The sequence below is a fragment of the Esox lucius genome, chromosome 2, assembly GCF_011004845.1.
Source record: "Esox lucius isolate fEsoLuc1 chromosome 2, fEsoLuc1.pri, whole genome shotgun sequence".
Classification (NCBI taxonomy): domain Eukaryota; kingdom Metazoa; phylum Chordata; class Actinopteri; order Esociformes; family Esocidae; genus Esox; species Esox lucius.
Genome location: NC_047570.1, coordinates 8,706,485 through 8,721,739, shown reverse-complemented (window position 1 = coordinate 8,721,739; position 15,255 = coordinate 8,706,485). Strand labels below are relative to the sequence as shown.

The 15,255-nt window shown below is 41.5% G+C and overlaps 2 protein-coding genes across 3 annotated transcripts; one reads left to right on the top strand and one right to left on the bottom strand.

Annotated features, from left to right (window-relative positions):
* Nucleotides 1-556: 556 nt before the first annotated feature.
* Nucleotides 557-10,436, bottom strand: zgc:162297 (uncharacterized protein LOC555865 homolog). Of its 2 annotated transcripts, none has more exons than XM_010891413.4 (6): nucleotides 10,111-10,436; nucleotides 9,418-9,500; nucleotides 9,158-9,338; nucleotides 8,838-8,988; nucleotides 8,513-8,640; nucleotides 557-791 (listed from the first exon to the last, which is right to left on the bottom strand). In XM_010891413.4, the coding sequence occupies exons 2-6, from the start codon at nucleotides 9,481-9,483 to the stop codon at nucleotides 601-603; spliced, it is 717 nt and encodes a 238-aa protein (XP_010889715.1). In that variant the 5' UTR covers nucleotides 9,484-9,500; nucleotides 10,111-10,436; the 3' UTR covers nucleotides 557-600. The 2 variants fall into 2 exon arrangements, with proteins under 2 accessions (XP_010889715.1, XP_019912335.1); XM_020056776.2 differs by lacking the exon at nucleotides 10,111-10,436 and adding an exon at nucleotides 9,574-9,670.
* Nucleotides 10,437-10,544: 108 nt separating this feature from the next.
* Nucleotides 10,545-14,975, top strand: ccne1 (cyclin E1). Its single transcript, XM_010891412.5, has 12 exons — nucleotides 10,545-10,735; nucleotides 11,296-11,345; nucleotides 11,552-11,645; nucleotides 11,733-11,795; nucleotides 11,957-12,126; nucleotides 12,509-12,644; nucleotides 12,945-13,091; nucleotides 13,193-13,288; nucleotides 13,439-13,573; nucleotides 13,697-13,808; nucleotides 13,973-14,130; nucleotides 14,257-14,975. The coding sequence occupies exons 2-12, from the start codon at nucleotides 11,329-11,331 to the stop codon at nucleotides 14,371-14,373; spliced, it is 1,245 nt and encodes a 414-aa protein (XP_010889714.2). The 5' UTR covers nucleotides 10,545-10,735; nucleotides 11,296-11,328; the 3' UTR covers nucleotides 14,374-14,975.
* The last annotated feature ends 280 nt before the right edge of the window (nucleotides 14,976-15,255 follow it).

Sequence of the window (15,255 nt, the reverse complement as noted above, 5' to 3'; positions counted from 1 at the left end):
ATGGCTGTGTGTTGTGTTATTTTGAGGGGACAGAAAATTTACACGGTTATACAATCTGTACACTCACTACTTTACATTGTAGCAAAGTGTCATTTCTTCAGTGTTGTCACATGAAAAGATATAATCAAATATTTGCAAACATCTGAGGGGTGTACTCACTTTTGTGAGATACTGTATATTACTTTAAAGATTTGATAAATTTCATACCTTTGTGTTTTGTGATGAATGAAAGAAATCACTTGAGTTATTGGACAGTGTATATTTCTCTACATTTTAAGAACAATTACAATATATGCACAGAACCAAATAATTGTTAACCATTTTCAATGTACTGTATGTTTTGTATTGAGTGATTCCCTTCAGACCTTTTTTTACCGTCTTTCTAGTATGTTCTTCTACTGTCACAAGCCTTGTTTTTAAATGTAAAGATTTTTGGTATTTTGGGGTATTCGTATAGATGTCAAGGGATTGAGTAAAGCTCTTGATTAAATATAAGATGCATTAAATTACATAGCATTATACATTTATCAGTAATGACATAACACAGCCACATCTGTTTAATTGTTCTACATTTAATGTTTTGAACAGCAATTGTGGATTTCATTTTCGAAGTGCATGCACCTTTCCCATGAACCTTTTCACTCTCTCTGCATCAACAGCATTTGCCCAAACGCCTCCTTTTTTAAAATGAGAGCCAATTATCATTGCACTAGCATCAAGGTATTGTTCCACATTGTCGCTGGTCACTCCTGAGCCAATCAGTACTGGCAATCTCACCGACTCTGCGACATCTGCAAACAGACAAAAAGGATTTCTGATGAAAATATTTTGCTGATGCTATATTATGTTTAAACAGAAAATCATAATAGAAAGCTGTGCAAAACGTCATCTAAACACATACGGCGAAATGGCTGGATTCGAAAATGCATTGCGTTGAGTGTCAAACATTCTCTCTTATAAGTCGATGGTAATTGCATGTGTGGAGATGAGATGAGGACAAACACGAGGAAAGAGATAAATCCAGACGCTGGCAGTTCCACGTACCATCTGACATCAGAGCCGGCCCAATGGAACCGTACAGAGAAACCACAGGCACACCTCCAAACTAGGCAGCAGGGTTGTCTGGCCTGGGCCTGCCTGTGTTCATAGCCTTGTGTGTGAGTCAGCCATCTGGAGGCCCCGCTTAAAAATAGCAGACCATGTTGGTGTCTACTGTATATTAGCCAAACGGCTGTGGCAGGCAGGCAAGAGCAGGACTGGGATACAAGCCAATGGTCAGCAGGATCCAGACTGGGAGGGGGACTGTGAGGCTGCCATGCTCTCCCCAGACGAGGATGCTCTTTCTAAGGCCAGCAGCAAGGCTTCGCAGGCTTTAGGAAAGCTTAACCTCTGAGCTACTTATAAAAAAAAGAAACTACAGGAGCTATCTGAGAATGTGGTATGCAGTGGGAGTGGTGTGGGATGGAGGTGACTATACATACTTTTGTTAGAATTTGCGATTGTGCATGAGATTAAGGCCACTCCCTTATGGGCCTAGACCATAAAGGTGTGTGGAGGAAAATAAATAGGGAAAGGAAAGTACAGTAAGATGTATGCTGAGTAGTCTTTAAAAGATACACAGTCCATTATGCCTCAAATGTGTAATGGAAATGATGTGTCCGTTGCCCTCTGATCTGAAAATAAAGCCACATTTCTCTAGCAGGGGCCACAATCAAAATTGCCAGCAATGATTTACTGTGTTGCGAAGTGTGACTACTATTGTCAGTAAATTAATGTGGTAATATCAAAGGGACAGAAAACATTATCTCAGGTCAGTCTTTAAATGCTTTGCTCATCTGGATTGTTTTCCATAATTATTTCCCAAAATCTTCTTTGGGATCGTGGTTGGACATCAATTTTCAACAAAGTCTTACCAAACATTTTAAAACATGTCAAAACTGTAACCTGGCCAGTCTGAAACATTAACTGTATTCTTGGTAAACCACTCCGATATTTTGCCTTATGTTGTTGGTTGTAGTTTGACTGAGGTGAATTTCTCTCCCAGACTCTGATGTAAAGTAGATTAAAGCAGGTTTTTCCTTTAGGATTGTGCCTGTGTTTATCTGCATACCATTTCTTCTCATCTTAGAAATCTCCCAATCTTTGTAGATGTCAAACATACCATTGCCATGACACAGCCACTAACATGCTTGAGAATAAGATGAGAGTTATTCTGTAATGTGTGGATCATTTGGATTTGTCCCAAATTAACAATGTACAAAAGTAATCATATTTAGTTTTTGGTTGCATATCCCAAATGTCTATGAGTCTGCAATCCATAGATATCATCAGACGCTAAGTATCTTCCCCAGTGGTGCTTTGCCAGGCCTGTACTGCAGCCATCTCTACTTCCTGCTGCTTTTAGGGCATTTCTTCCTCTAGTCTTGTCTTTAGCATTTGAGAAGCCAGTCAACAACCTTCTACTTTTTGGCCCAGAAGGTAGCTAAGGCAGTGTGTTTGGCATCACAGTTCTGCTGTAAGATGAGGGGCTGTCAAAGGAGTTTAAATTAGTTTTATCTAATTTAGCATTTAGTTTTATCTGAGCAGACATGTTTCTTTACACTTCATAAACAATCCTGCTGCCATCAGCTGTATCATTATCAATGAAGATGAAGTTGGCTAGTTCCAGTGGCCAACAAAAACACCAGCATAATAAGAAACATCTATTTGTGTAAACATTTCTGGTGCAAAATTTCAAAACTGTTAATCCAATATTGATGAAAATACCCGGAAATTGGCGATCTTACTTTACTAACTCTGAATTCATTGTAACCTTTCCATTCTTCCTCTCACTGTAATTTAGGTCATTATTGTAGACTCAATAAAGAGTATGCACAGCTGTCACCAAGGCAAAGGATGGCTACTTTGAAGAATCTAAAATGTTAATGCATTTTGATTTGTTTAACACTTTTGGTTACTAAATGAATCCATGTGTGTTATTTCATAGTTTTTATATTTTCACTATTCTACAAGGTGGAAAATACAAAAAAATTAAGAAATATCTTGACTGAGTACTGCATCTGTATCCAAAGTTTTGACTGGTACTGTTTGTTAATGTGTTATACCATATATGTTATGTGATGTACAACTGTTACCAAAAAAGTTGGGCCTCTGTGTAAAATGCAAATAAAAACAGAAGGCAATGATGTGCACATCATTAAACAAAAGATAACATATCAAATGTTGAAACTGAAAAAAATTATTGTTTTAGGAAAAATACATGCCCATTTAGAATTTGATGCCAGCAACACGTTTAAAAAAAAGTTGGGACAGGGGCATGTTTACCACTGTGTTGCATCACCTCTTCTTTTAACAATACTCTGTAAGCGTTTGGGAACTGAGGAGACCAATTGTTGTAGTTCTGAAAGTGAAAAGTTGTCCCATTCTTGCATTATATAGGATTTCAGCTGCTCAAAAGTTTGTGGTCTCTTTTGTCATTTTTTGTGTTTCATTATGCGCCAAATGTTTTCAATGGGTGACAGGTCTGGACTGCAGGCAGGCCAGTTTAGCACCCGGACCCTTTTACTATGGAGACGTTGTTGAAATATGTGCACAATGTGGTTTGGCAACGTCTTGCTGATATAAGCAATTGTCTGGATGGCAGCATATGTTCCTCCAAACGTGTATATACAGTAATATATGTACCATTTGTAAAAAACAAACAAAACATGAGTATGAGTGAGTCTTTTATTTCTTTCAACTGTAGGTCATAACATAATGGCACAATCATTAATCAATGAACCGCAGAGTGGCTCGATGATATCAAAGTCAGGAGACTGTGATGGCCACTCCAGAACCTTCACCTTTTTCTGCGGTAACCACTGGAGGGTCAACTTGGCCTTGTGCTTAGGGTCATTTTCATGCTGGAAAGTCCAAGATTGTCCCATGCACAGCTTTCGTACAGAAGAACGCAACATGCTGCATTCATCTAGCCATCAATTCTCACAAGATTCCCTGTGCCTTTAGAGCTCACACACCCACGAAACATCAGTGAGCCACCACCATGCTTCACAGTGGGGATGGTATTCTGTTCACTATAGGCCTTGTTGACCCCTCTCCAAACATAGTGCTTATGGTTGTGACCATAAAGCTCTACTTCGGTCTCGTCACTTCAAATTACAGTGTGCCAGAAGCTGTGAGGCGTGTCAAGGTGTTCTCAGGCATATTTTAACCAGGCTCTTTTGTAACACTGGTGCAGAAAGGCATCTTTCTGGCTACACGACCATGGAGCTCATTTTTGTTCATCGTATTGTGCTCTGTGAAACAACCACACCATATTTTTCCAGAGCAAGCCTGTATTTCTCCTGAGATTACCTGTGGGTATTTCTTTGTATCCCGAACAATTCTTTTGGGAGTTTTGGATGAAATATTTCTTTGTCTACCTGACCTTGGTTTGGTGTCAAGAGATCCCAGAATTTTCAATTTTTAATAAGTGATTGAACAGTACTAACTGGCATTTGCAAGGCTTTGGATATCTTTTTATATCCTTTTCCATCTTTATAAAGTTCCATTACCTTGTTACGCAGGTCGTTTGACAGTTATTTTCTACTCCCCATGGCTCAGTATCTAGCCTGCTCAGTGCATCCACGTGAGAGCTAACAAACTCATTGACTATTGATACACAGACACTAATTGCTCATTAAAAAGCCACAGGTGTGGGAAATTCACCTGAAACTGTCATTTTCACCTGTGTGTTTCACCTTCTGGGTGACTTTTTTTTTCCTTTTAAGGGTATGTAAACATTTGCTCAGGGCCATTTGGGTGATTTCTCTTATCATTATGATTTAAAAAGGAGCCAAACAACTATGTGATAATGAATGGCTTCATATGATCACTATCCTTAAATAAAATATTTATTTTTTTGCATGATCAGTCATATTTTCAAAATCAATGCAAAAATGTAACATTCTGCCAGGGTATGCTAACTTATCAGCACAACTGTATTGTTCAGCATTTATGGTGCCTTCACAGATGTGCGAATCACCCATGTCATGTGCACTAATGCCCTCCCTACCATCATGGATGCTGGCTTTGGAACGGTACGCTGATAAGCTGGATAGTCCCTCTCCTCTTCATTCTGGAGGATGCGGTGTCCATGATTCCCAAAGATTATTTCAAATTTAGATTTTTCAGACCATAAGACAGTTTTCCACTTAAATGAGCTGGGGCCCAGAGAAGTTGGCAGCGGTTCTGGATCAGTGTTTATATACGATTTAATCTTTGTATGGTAGAGTTTTAAATTGTGTATGCAGCGACGTCTTCACAGACAATGGTATTCGTAAAGGTTAATGCAGTGCTGCCTGAGGGCACGAAGATCCCGGCCATCCAATATTGTTTTTTTTAATTAGAGTCTTTTAATTACATCATGTACCATAGATGATGCCATCTCCAAATTCTTTGCAATTGTATATTTTTAGAAACGTTATTCTTAAATGGCTGCACTATTTGCCCACGCTGTCTTTCAGAGTGGTGAACCCCTCCCCATCCCCACTTCTGACAGACCCATTCTCTCTGGAATGATCTTTTAATATCCAGTCATGCTATTGCCAAGTGACCTAATTAATTATCTGATATTCCACCAGGCTTAGTTTTTCCATCCTTATGCTGCCTCTGTCACAACATTTTTGTGATGCTTTGCCAGGCCTTTACTGGAGCTGTCTTCAGTTGTTGGTTTGTCGGTCTTTCTGCCTTAAATTTTATCTTCAGCAAGTGAAATGCATGCTTTTTCTGGTTGAGATCAGGTGATTTGGCCATTGCAGAATATTCCACTTCTTTGCTTTAAAAAACACCTGGGTTGCTTTCGCAGTATGTTTTTGGTCATTGTCCATCTGTAAACTGAAGGGCCATCCAATCAACTTCACAGAATTTGGCTGAATCTGAGCAGACAATAAATCCCTATACACTTCAGAATTTTTATGGCTGCTTCTGTCTTCTGTCACATCATCAATAAACACTAGTGACCACATGCCATTGGAAGCCATGCATGCCCATGCCATTACAATGCCTCCACTGTGTTTTACAGATGATGTGCTATGTTTCAGATCATGAGCCATTCCAAGCCTTCTCCATACTCCTCCCATCATTCTGGTACAGGTTGATCTTAGTTTCACCAGTCCAAAGAATGCTGTTCCAGAACTGGGCTGGCTTTTTTTAGATGTTTAATCTGGCCTTTCTATTCTTGAGGCTTATGAATGGTTTGCACGTTGTGGTGAACCCTTGGTTTTTGCTTTTGTGAAGTCTTCTCTATATAGTAGACTTGGATATTGATATGCCTACCTCCTGGAGAGTGGTTTTCACTTGGCTGGATGTTGTGAAGGGGTTTTTCTTGGAAAGGATCTAATTATCATCCACCACTGGTGCCCTCCGTCCCTTTTTGTGTTGCAGAGCTCACCAGTGCGATCTTTTTTTCTCAGATTTTACCAAACTGTTGATTTGGCCACTCCTAATGTTCCTGCTATCTTTCTGATGAATTATTTTTAGCAGCCTGAAGATGGCCTGTTCCACTTGCATTGAGAGCTCCTTTGACCGCATGTTGCAGTCAAAGGAACAGCATCCAAATGCAAATGACACACCTGGAATCAACTCCAAACCTTTTACCTGCATAATTAAAGAAGAAATAATGAAGGAATAGCCCACACCTGTCCATGAAACAACTTGTGAGTCAATTGTCCAATTAATTTTGGTCCCTAGAAAAAGATGGGCCTACATATTAAAGAGCTGTAATTTAAGCCCATATTCATTATTTACCTGTAACTTGAATATATTTTGGTTAACAGCTAGAATAACAAAACTTGTGTCAGTGTACAATTATTTCCGGACCTAACTGTATTTTTCAAGAAACAATTTAATGTCTCAGTTTCAACATTTCATATGTATAATTGTATATGTATAATCTTCTATTGAATATAGAGATTAAATGATTAGCACTTCTTTGCATTCTGTTTTTATTCACATTTCACGCAGAGTCACAACTTTTTGGGAAACAGGGTTGTAAATTAAACTTTGAAAGTTGATGCTAACAGTTCCTACAGGCGTCCCAGCTTTTGTTGATTACTTACACAACCTCTGTCTGCAGTGTTGGAACAAACTGTGTTACTGTACCCTCTTAATGATTATTTGGACACTACTGTACTGCAGGAAGCAGTATATTGCTATCATAATGGGGGGGGGGGGGCAATTAACAAAGGAAGACAGTTTCCTATACCATCAAAAGGCACTTGGAAACTGGCGAAAACTCTGACAGGAAGAGGTCTGGCATACCCAAAGCCACAACAGAATCAGAAGTGAAGTTTCTGAGGGTCAATGGCTTGTGTGATAGGCAGATCACAGGACAACGTCTTCTAGAAAAGCTAAACACTGGTTGAAGTAAGCAAGTCTTAGTTTCAACTGTGAAGAAAATATTTTGAAATAATAATATAATAAGAAAGCTGTTGCTAAGATGGCAAAATATGAAAAAAGGGCTTGCCTGGGCCATGATGCATCGCCAGGGGACTACTGAAGACTGGAAGGTCTTATGGATCAATTAATCAAAGTTCGAATTCTTCGGTTCATTCTGAAGGGTTTTTGTACGCCGTCGATTAGGTGAAAGGATGGTTCCTCAGTGTGTGATACCAAATGTCAAACATGGAGGAGGAAGCATGATAGTCTGGGGCTCTTTTACTGGATCCAAAGTCGTCAGCTGACACAGAGTGAGTGGCACCCTTAACCAAAACTGCTACCACAGCATTTTGCAGCGCCATGCCAAACCCTCTTGTGTACGCCTCATTTGTTAGGGGTTCAAACTACAGTAACAAAATGACCCAAAACATACCTCCAGGCAATGGAAGAACTACCTTATTAGAAAACAAGAACAAGACGGGAGGATTCAAATCATGCAATGGCCAGCCAAGCATCCAGCACTAAACCCCATCAAGCTGGTTTGGGATGAACTGGGCAGAAGGGTGTAAGCAAAGCAACCTGCAAGTGCAACACATTTGTGGGAACTTCTGCAACAGTGTTGGAGAGAACTTTCTGAACAATGTCTGATTTACACAGTAGAAAGAATCACAGTAGAAAGAAGTTTCTTTGGCTGATATATCTGCAAAAGGTGGCTACTTTGATGAGTCAAATGTTTTGATTAAATTAAACAAAACTATTCGGTGATTAATATTTGTATTATTAATTATATATCTTATTTATTTGTTCTATGTTTTAATTTCAGAGTACATTAAGACATTAAAAGTGTGTCAATGTCAATGGAAAAAATGTGGTGTTCTAAAACTTTTGACCTGCAGTATATGTCTGTATGTGTTTGTGTTATATTAAACATATCTGTAAGTGTTATTGCTATATTATACATGTCTGTACGTGTTTGTGTTATATTAAACATATTGGTAAGTGTTATTGCAATATTATACATGTCTGTATGTGTTATATTATACATATCTGTAAGTGTTATTGCAATATTATACATGTCAGTATGTGTCTGACACACCTCTGAGTTCCTTAGGATCTGCTTGAACCCCTGTGGCCGTTCCAGTGATGACGAGCCCATCAGAGAGGAAGAACTCAGCTGCTCTGGCTGACTCCACGATGCTGACATCTGAAGTCAGAGCATGTGAGCTGGGAAGACAGACATCCCCACAAAAAACATCTAATTACACATATGGCAATGATCAGAATAATTACTTTCATGTCTCCATGCAGTTCTGTTTACTGGTACCTGTAAAACGTATGTTCAGAACCTACTGAAATGCCATTGTCTAGAGGATTTAGCCAGCTGGGTCGTCTGACTGGAGTATTTTGAAACAAATGCTCACCTATGCTTCTTTTTGATATCGGTGAAGATCTGCACGTGTTCTGCATTTATTTGCTTGCGATACCGCAAAAGGTCTCCAGCACATGCATTTAAAAGGCCTTCATCAGCAATATGTGAGAAGACATATCCTTCTGCTCTGATAAAATCCATACCTTTGAATAGAAGAAAAAAAAGAATACAGAAACATGACAGGTAGCTAACCATGTGCTTCTCTGAACCGAGTAATATGGATTGTGCATCTTATCAGAGATTCCAGAGGAATGTATACCCTCATTAACCATGCACGCATTAATTAGTTATTGACTAGCAAGCTATTTCCACCTGAAGCTAGCGCAACAGCAAGCGCAGAGCTGTTTGCTGCAGAAAGGATCTGAACACCCATAGGCAGAGACGGACAGACGCCTCTCACAGCTGTACACACAGCTGTCATGGAGGCACACACCTCTGGTCCAACTGAGAATGTGTACGGAATGTCATGCATGTTCTCAACTATTAGCCCATCCTGTAAAATAAAAAAAGCATTCAGAAGCCACAGCAACAGAGTTAGTGTGTCCAAGTAGGCATTGTGTTCTTATACTTACAATTCCAGCATTACGGTATAGTTCTGCTTCACCACATGCCTCCTCAATAATCTGAGGAATGGCCATGCGGTGTAACGGTGTACCTGAAAAACATGAATCAATGTTGAAAAAGAATGAGTAAATAAGTGCTAAATAAAAGTTGCCAATAATCTTTACCCGGTAAGGCTTGAACATGGATCATTCCAATAACCACAGATTTAACACGTCCAAAAAGACCAACAAACTTCATGTTCAGGCTGTTTAAAACGAGTGGCCCAGTGGCTGCTGGGAGAGAAGACTAGTTGCAATGCAGCTGCCACTAGCTTGATCACGTGTCTGGTCAAAGTGTACGTTTACGAACTAGAACCCTGATGGTCACCCACAGCAGTTTTTTGTTGTTGCTGTGATGTATGAAACATATTAAAACACTAGTTTTGGAGAAATACGCATTTGATGAAGTCTGATGCATAAAATCCCCGAATGGATTTTACTGAGAAAAGGTACATAAGGCGAAGATCAGTCTCATTGTTTCCATTCATAATTTACAGTGATCAGAATTTGTTATTAATTAAAATATTGATTCATTAGATGATGAAGACAGGAGGAAGGAAGAGGAAGTAAGCCACTGTTTGGGTCCCAATGGCTGGGCGCCATCACCATTCTCGTTCAGCTCAATGCGCGGCATTTATTTATTAATCTCGGAAAATAACATACCTCTTGAATTATGAACAATGACAGTCCGCTCATTCGGTTTGATAGAGAAATATAATCAAAATGTTCCTGAAAAAATCGACATAACAACCCAAAATGCCAATTTTTGAGAGCGACATATTATTTGTTTACATCTGTCTTCCCTAGCCACGCGGTAGTTTGTGGTTCCGGATTCTAATCGCCGCCCCCGACCTGTCACTGCACCAGCCACGCCTCCATTTCTGCCTGTAAAATAGTATTTGGAATACACAAGTACTAGATACATATTTATCAAACTACATAACATTTGGCTTAATGTCATTTTCACGTATTAATAGTTAATGACTTATAATAAAGTCATTTGAAATCTCGCAGCAAATTATTTCAGAACTTCCTCGTTACCGCGAACTTTTTAAATCACCCGCTTGGACCGCCCCTGCAGTTTATAAGCCAAGGCGCAAAACTCACCGCGCCAGCAGAACGAGACCAATCCAGTGCAGTCATATAACCTACATCTTTGGTACCAACAAAGGCCACACATGTACAAATAGCGTAAATTGTAGTTATGATGTCCACTTCAGAGCATTAATAACTAAATCGTTGTTACATCCTGTTATCCAAGAGTGGACTGACCGGGCAATCTTTTGTGGTAAGATAGCAGCAAATGGAAACATCTCTTGTTAGCTAGATAATTGTAGCTATACAGCTAGCAGTCTTGCAACTTGTTGAGGTGCTAGCTAACTTTTCAACCAAACTTCAGTTTTTTCGTTCATGTTGTTCGACTTGACCCGTAACACAGTAAATACTCAGGTTAAAGAGAAGGACAAGGTCGGATGGCTAGTGAATATAACAGTTTGTACGCGTTTTTAAGGCTTGTTGAACCGGGTGAATGGTAAATCAGGAATACTTCATGGCTCGGCCATTTTCTCACCAACTTCTCTCTCATTTAAAAAAAATTAACCAGTGCCCAGTCATTTTATATTTCACTGTTTAGTTCAGTTGAAAGTATGGAATCTGGCGTCTGTGTGTGTGCTTTTTGCGACCATTGTTGCAGCATTTCTCATTGTTTGTCGTCCTTTAACGTTGTGTCCCACTTCATTTCCCCGCGCCCAGATACTTTCCGAGCTGGCTTACGTGGGGGGTTGGGTGTGGGGGTTATTGCCTAAATGTGATCAAATTAAATAAAATGTTTGCATTTCGTGTTAACAGGCAAATCTATTGAAGGGATAAACGTGGGATATAATGCCAAGAAAAGCAGGGTGAGTTTCAACATCGCAGAAATTGACCATGTCTTGTCATTCAATGTTGCTAGTTGGCTACTAGCTATCTTTGTGACGAAAAAAGTTGTCACGTTAACTGTTATCATAGCTACTTAGCTTAAGCGGTAACAGCTGCTTAGATTATTTATGATTAACACGTTTTTCAGTTCTGACAGGTTGCATGTTAAAATGCATTGTTTATGTAGTTACAGGCAAAACGTGGAATCCAAGACAACTGACCATGCCATGCCCAAGGAAACTGCAGTAAGGTCCAGAAAAAGAAAAGCAGATGTTGCCATTGTAAGTTATTCCTATCTACACTTCTGTTGTACAGTTCTGTGGTGGCTGAATATATCTTATAGCGGTTTTTCCATCTTAAATCCTCAGCATTTGCAAGACCCGGATGAAGAATTGGCAGAGATGACGAAAAAGAAGTCATGTGGATCTCTGGTAGCTAGATTGCATTCACCATTAGTATATTCAATTGTAGCACATTAAAATGTTTCTGGTCTGATTTGTTCAGCACACACAAGTGGTGTTACATTGTGTTATCAGTCAGTAACCTTTTTCCCCTACCTCTCCTGCTCTTCTTATCGCTGTCTCCTGTTCAGAACTGCTGGAATCAGGACACAGGTTTTACAAGCTTGTGTAGACGCATCCCCTCGCCTGACCACGGAGTCGATCGACCGGTTGCTTTGAGTGCCACTGGGTTTGCTGCTCAGTACACTTTCAAAAACATATTTTTCACGCCCACCCGGTCCTCCCCTCTTCCCGTGCTATGGTAAGTCACAGCGGGTAACTGGGTTGATGTGGTCAATGTGCAGTGACACTGCTCGATTACACCTGTGGTTGCTAGCCATGCTAACGCTCAGTGCTTTTCATTCAGAGAATGTGAATCTGAAGTGAACGCTACGTAGTCGGTCTACGTTGACCGATAGTCTGTGTGGTTCTTAGGACTATTGCCAGTCAGAGTTGGTTGGGGTGTTGCCTGAACAATGCCATGTGTCCCCCTGGGGCCTCTTGAACTACGTAATATTAATCTCCTTTTGGTTTATATTTAGTCCTGCTTCTGCACGCTGAATGTGGAGTTAAGGGGCGCTTGATTGTTACCTCAAATTAGTTATGCAAATTAACCCTGTGCTAACCTTAACTTTATTTTATAGCTGGGCGAGCAAAGATGATGTATGGAACAACCTGTTGAAGAAAGACAAGACATATTCCCGAGACATCCACATGATGGAGAAACACCCACACCTCCAGCCCAAGATGAGGGCTATTCTTCTGGACTGGCTAATGGAGGTTTGTGGCTTTCACCTTCATCAAAGCCCCGGGACCTTATCAAGATTAATTTGTGTGTAAACCATGCGTGCCACCATTTCTCCCAGTGTTGGACTTGTTTGCTTGAGTGTTTGTAAATGTACCAATGTTGTTTGGGAATGTGGAATCGTTTCTACGTGAAATTGATAAGAGGCCTGTGGACTCTCCCATCTGTGGCTTTCATCCGAATCCTCATGTTTCCTTGTGCGACCGATGCGGTCTTTATCATAGTCTTCTGGTCCTGTGTACCACTATTGACTCTGTCTCAATGTTTTCTCTCAGGTGTGTGAGGTTTACAAGCTACACAGGGAGACGTTCTACCTGGCTCAGGATTACATTGACCGGTTCTTGGCCACCCAGGCCAACGTGTTCAAGTCAACACTACAGCTCATCGGCATCGCTGCTCTGTTCATAGCGGCCAAGGTGGAGGTATGTCGAAGCCTCTTGAGCCTGAATTTAAGTCAAAATTCAATGACCCGTAATGACAGTGGGAGCAGAGGTTCTGTACACGTTTGCTCTCCCCTTTTCAGGAGATCTACCCTCCGAAGGTGCACCAGTTTGCCTACGTCACTGATGGCGCCTGCACCGAGGATGAGATCTTAAGCATGGAGCTGATCGTTATGAAGGTAGGCTTCTCCTGCACTTTCGGCATGCTACCGTTTTTTTACGGTATGGTTGCGCGGGGCCCTGGCTTGCTGTGAATGAGCTTTTCTTGAACCGGCCGACGCTCCCCGAAGTGTGTTTGAAATTGTGGCTTGTCTTTATCCTTCATCCAGGAGCTGAACTGGAGCCTGTGTCCCCTGACGCCGGTGTCCTGGCTCAACATCTACATGCAGGTGGCCTACCTGAAAGAGTCTGACCAGGTGCTCGTCCCACAGTACCCGCAAGCTACGTTTGTGCAGATTGCAGAGGTGCGTGTAAAACCATGTGCAGTTCCCGTGATCGATTTCACAATGGTGCGGTTTCTGGATGACTGCGCCATCGCTTGTATGAGATTAGCGAGACGGAATAACCCTTGCTGTTTTCGTCCGTAGCTCCTGGACCTGTGCATGTTGGATGTGAAATGCTTGGAGTTCCCGTACGGGGTGCTGGCCGCCTCAGCCCTCTTCCATTTCTCCTCGTTGGAGCTGGTGGCCAAGGTTTCAGGTAATGTTGTTTTCTTTGTGCTAATTCCGGTCTGTGCATCTAACCCCCCCCCCCCCCCCCCAGGGCTCTCTGGTGCTTTGACTTGCCTGCAACCAGTGAGATCTGTATGCTGTGCTGTTTTAAGCCTTAACACCCCCCCCCCCCCCCCCCCCCTTGATCTGCAGCTCTGAAGTGGTCCGACGTTGAGGAGTGTGTGAGGTGGATGGTGCCCTACGCCATGTCCATCAGGGAAGTGGGCAGCTCCGCCCTGAAGACCTTCAAAGGGGTCACAGCTGACGATGCCCACAACATCCAGACCCACGCCGCCTACCTTGACTGGATGGTGAGAGCCGTGTTGGTTATTTGTGTAGCTTTTAACCGCTGCTTCCCGTAACCTTCATCAGACTGTGTCGATATGCATATTTTTTGTCGTGGCTTGATTTGAGACCGCTCCTCCTGTGTTCTTTAGGTCAAGGCGGGCTCCTACCCACAAGAGGATGTCGATCGTAGCCGGAGTTCCCCTGTGCCATCCGGGGTGCTCACACCACCCCCCAGTAGCGAGAAACCGGAGGCCTCCGTGTCCTGATCTTCCCCCTGTGGGTTAGTATGGGTACCGGCTGGAGAAATTGCAAGTCTGGACGAAAACATGGCAACTTGGGAGAGTACATCGGCATTACACCCACCAGTGCTGTCAGTAATTTTGTATGCGTGCAGGGTTTATTCCATGGCTCTTTTTTGTGCTGAATTGGATGTTTCTTTTGGTATCTCTGCGTTTTGAGTGACAGTTTTAATTGGGATTATGCCAAGCTGAACCACCTGCCAAAAACCCAGAGCTGTCAGTGGTTCTGAGTGCTGCTAAAGATGGTGGACTTGGATTGACGCAGGAACCGAGGACTGATATGGGAGTGTGCAGCTCACTCATGCCATTTTGAGAGAGTGAATACTGCCAGGTTTGTTTTCCGGACTGGTAGCTCAGCTGCCAAAATGGACAAGTGGAACTGCCTGCTTCAGAAGCTGAAAATGGATTGTATTTAAAATTTTAACTCAACTTTATTTGTTCTATCCCGAGATGAGGGAGGGGGGGTGGTCTTACCAAAATGAATGATTTGTTTTGAGATCAGATGCTGCTACTTCATATCTTATTTTTTAAATAAAGTCACTGTCCCAGACAGCTTTTATGTTTTACAATGAGCTCTGCTTTGTTCAAGGATGTTTGCCTGTTTGAATCTTCCTGGTTGCTTTTTTCACATGGTTTTTATTTTCGCATCCATTTCATGTGACTAAATAGTCCCCCCCCAAGTCATTTTAACTTAAAGGATTTGTCCATTTCTATCTGAATGATAGTGGCCCTACTCTTAATCTGTGTGTAAGTTTCATGCTAAGCCAAAGTTTATGCTTACTGTGCATGGGAGAGGTAAGCGACCCTGTCTAGAAAATTTGTATATTAGACACTACCTAAAATTCAGCA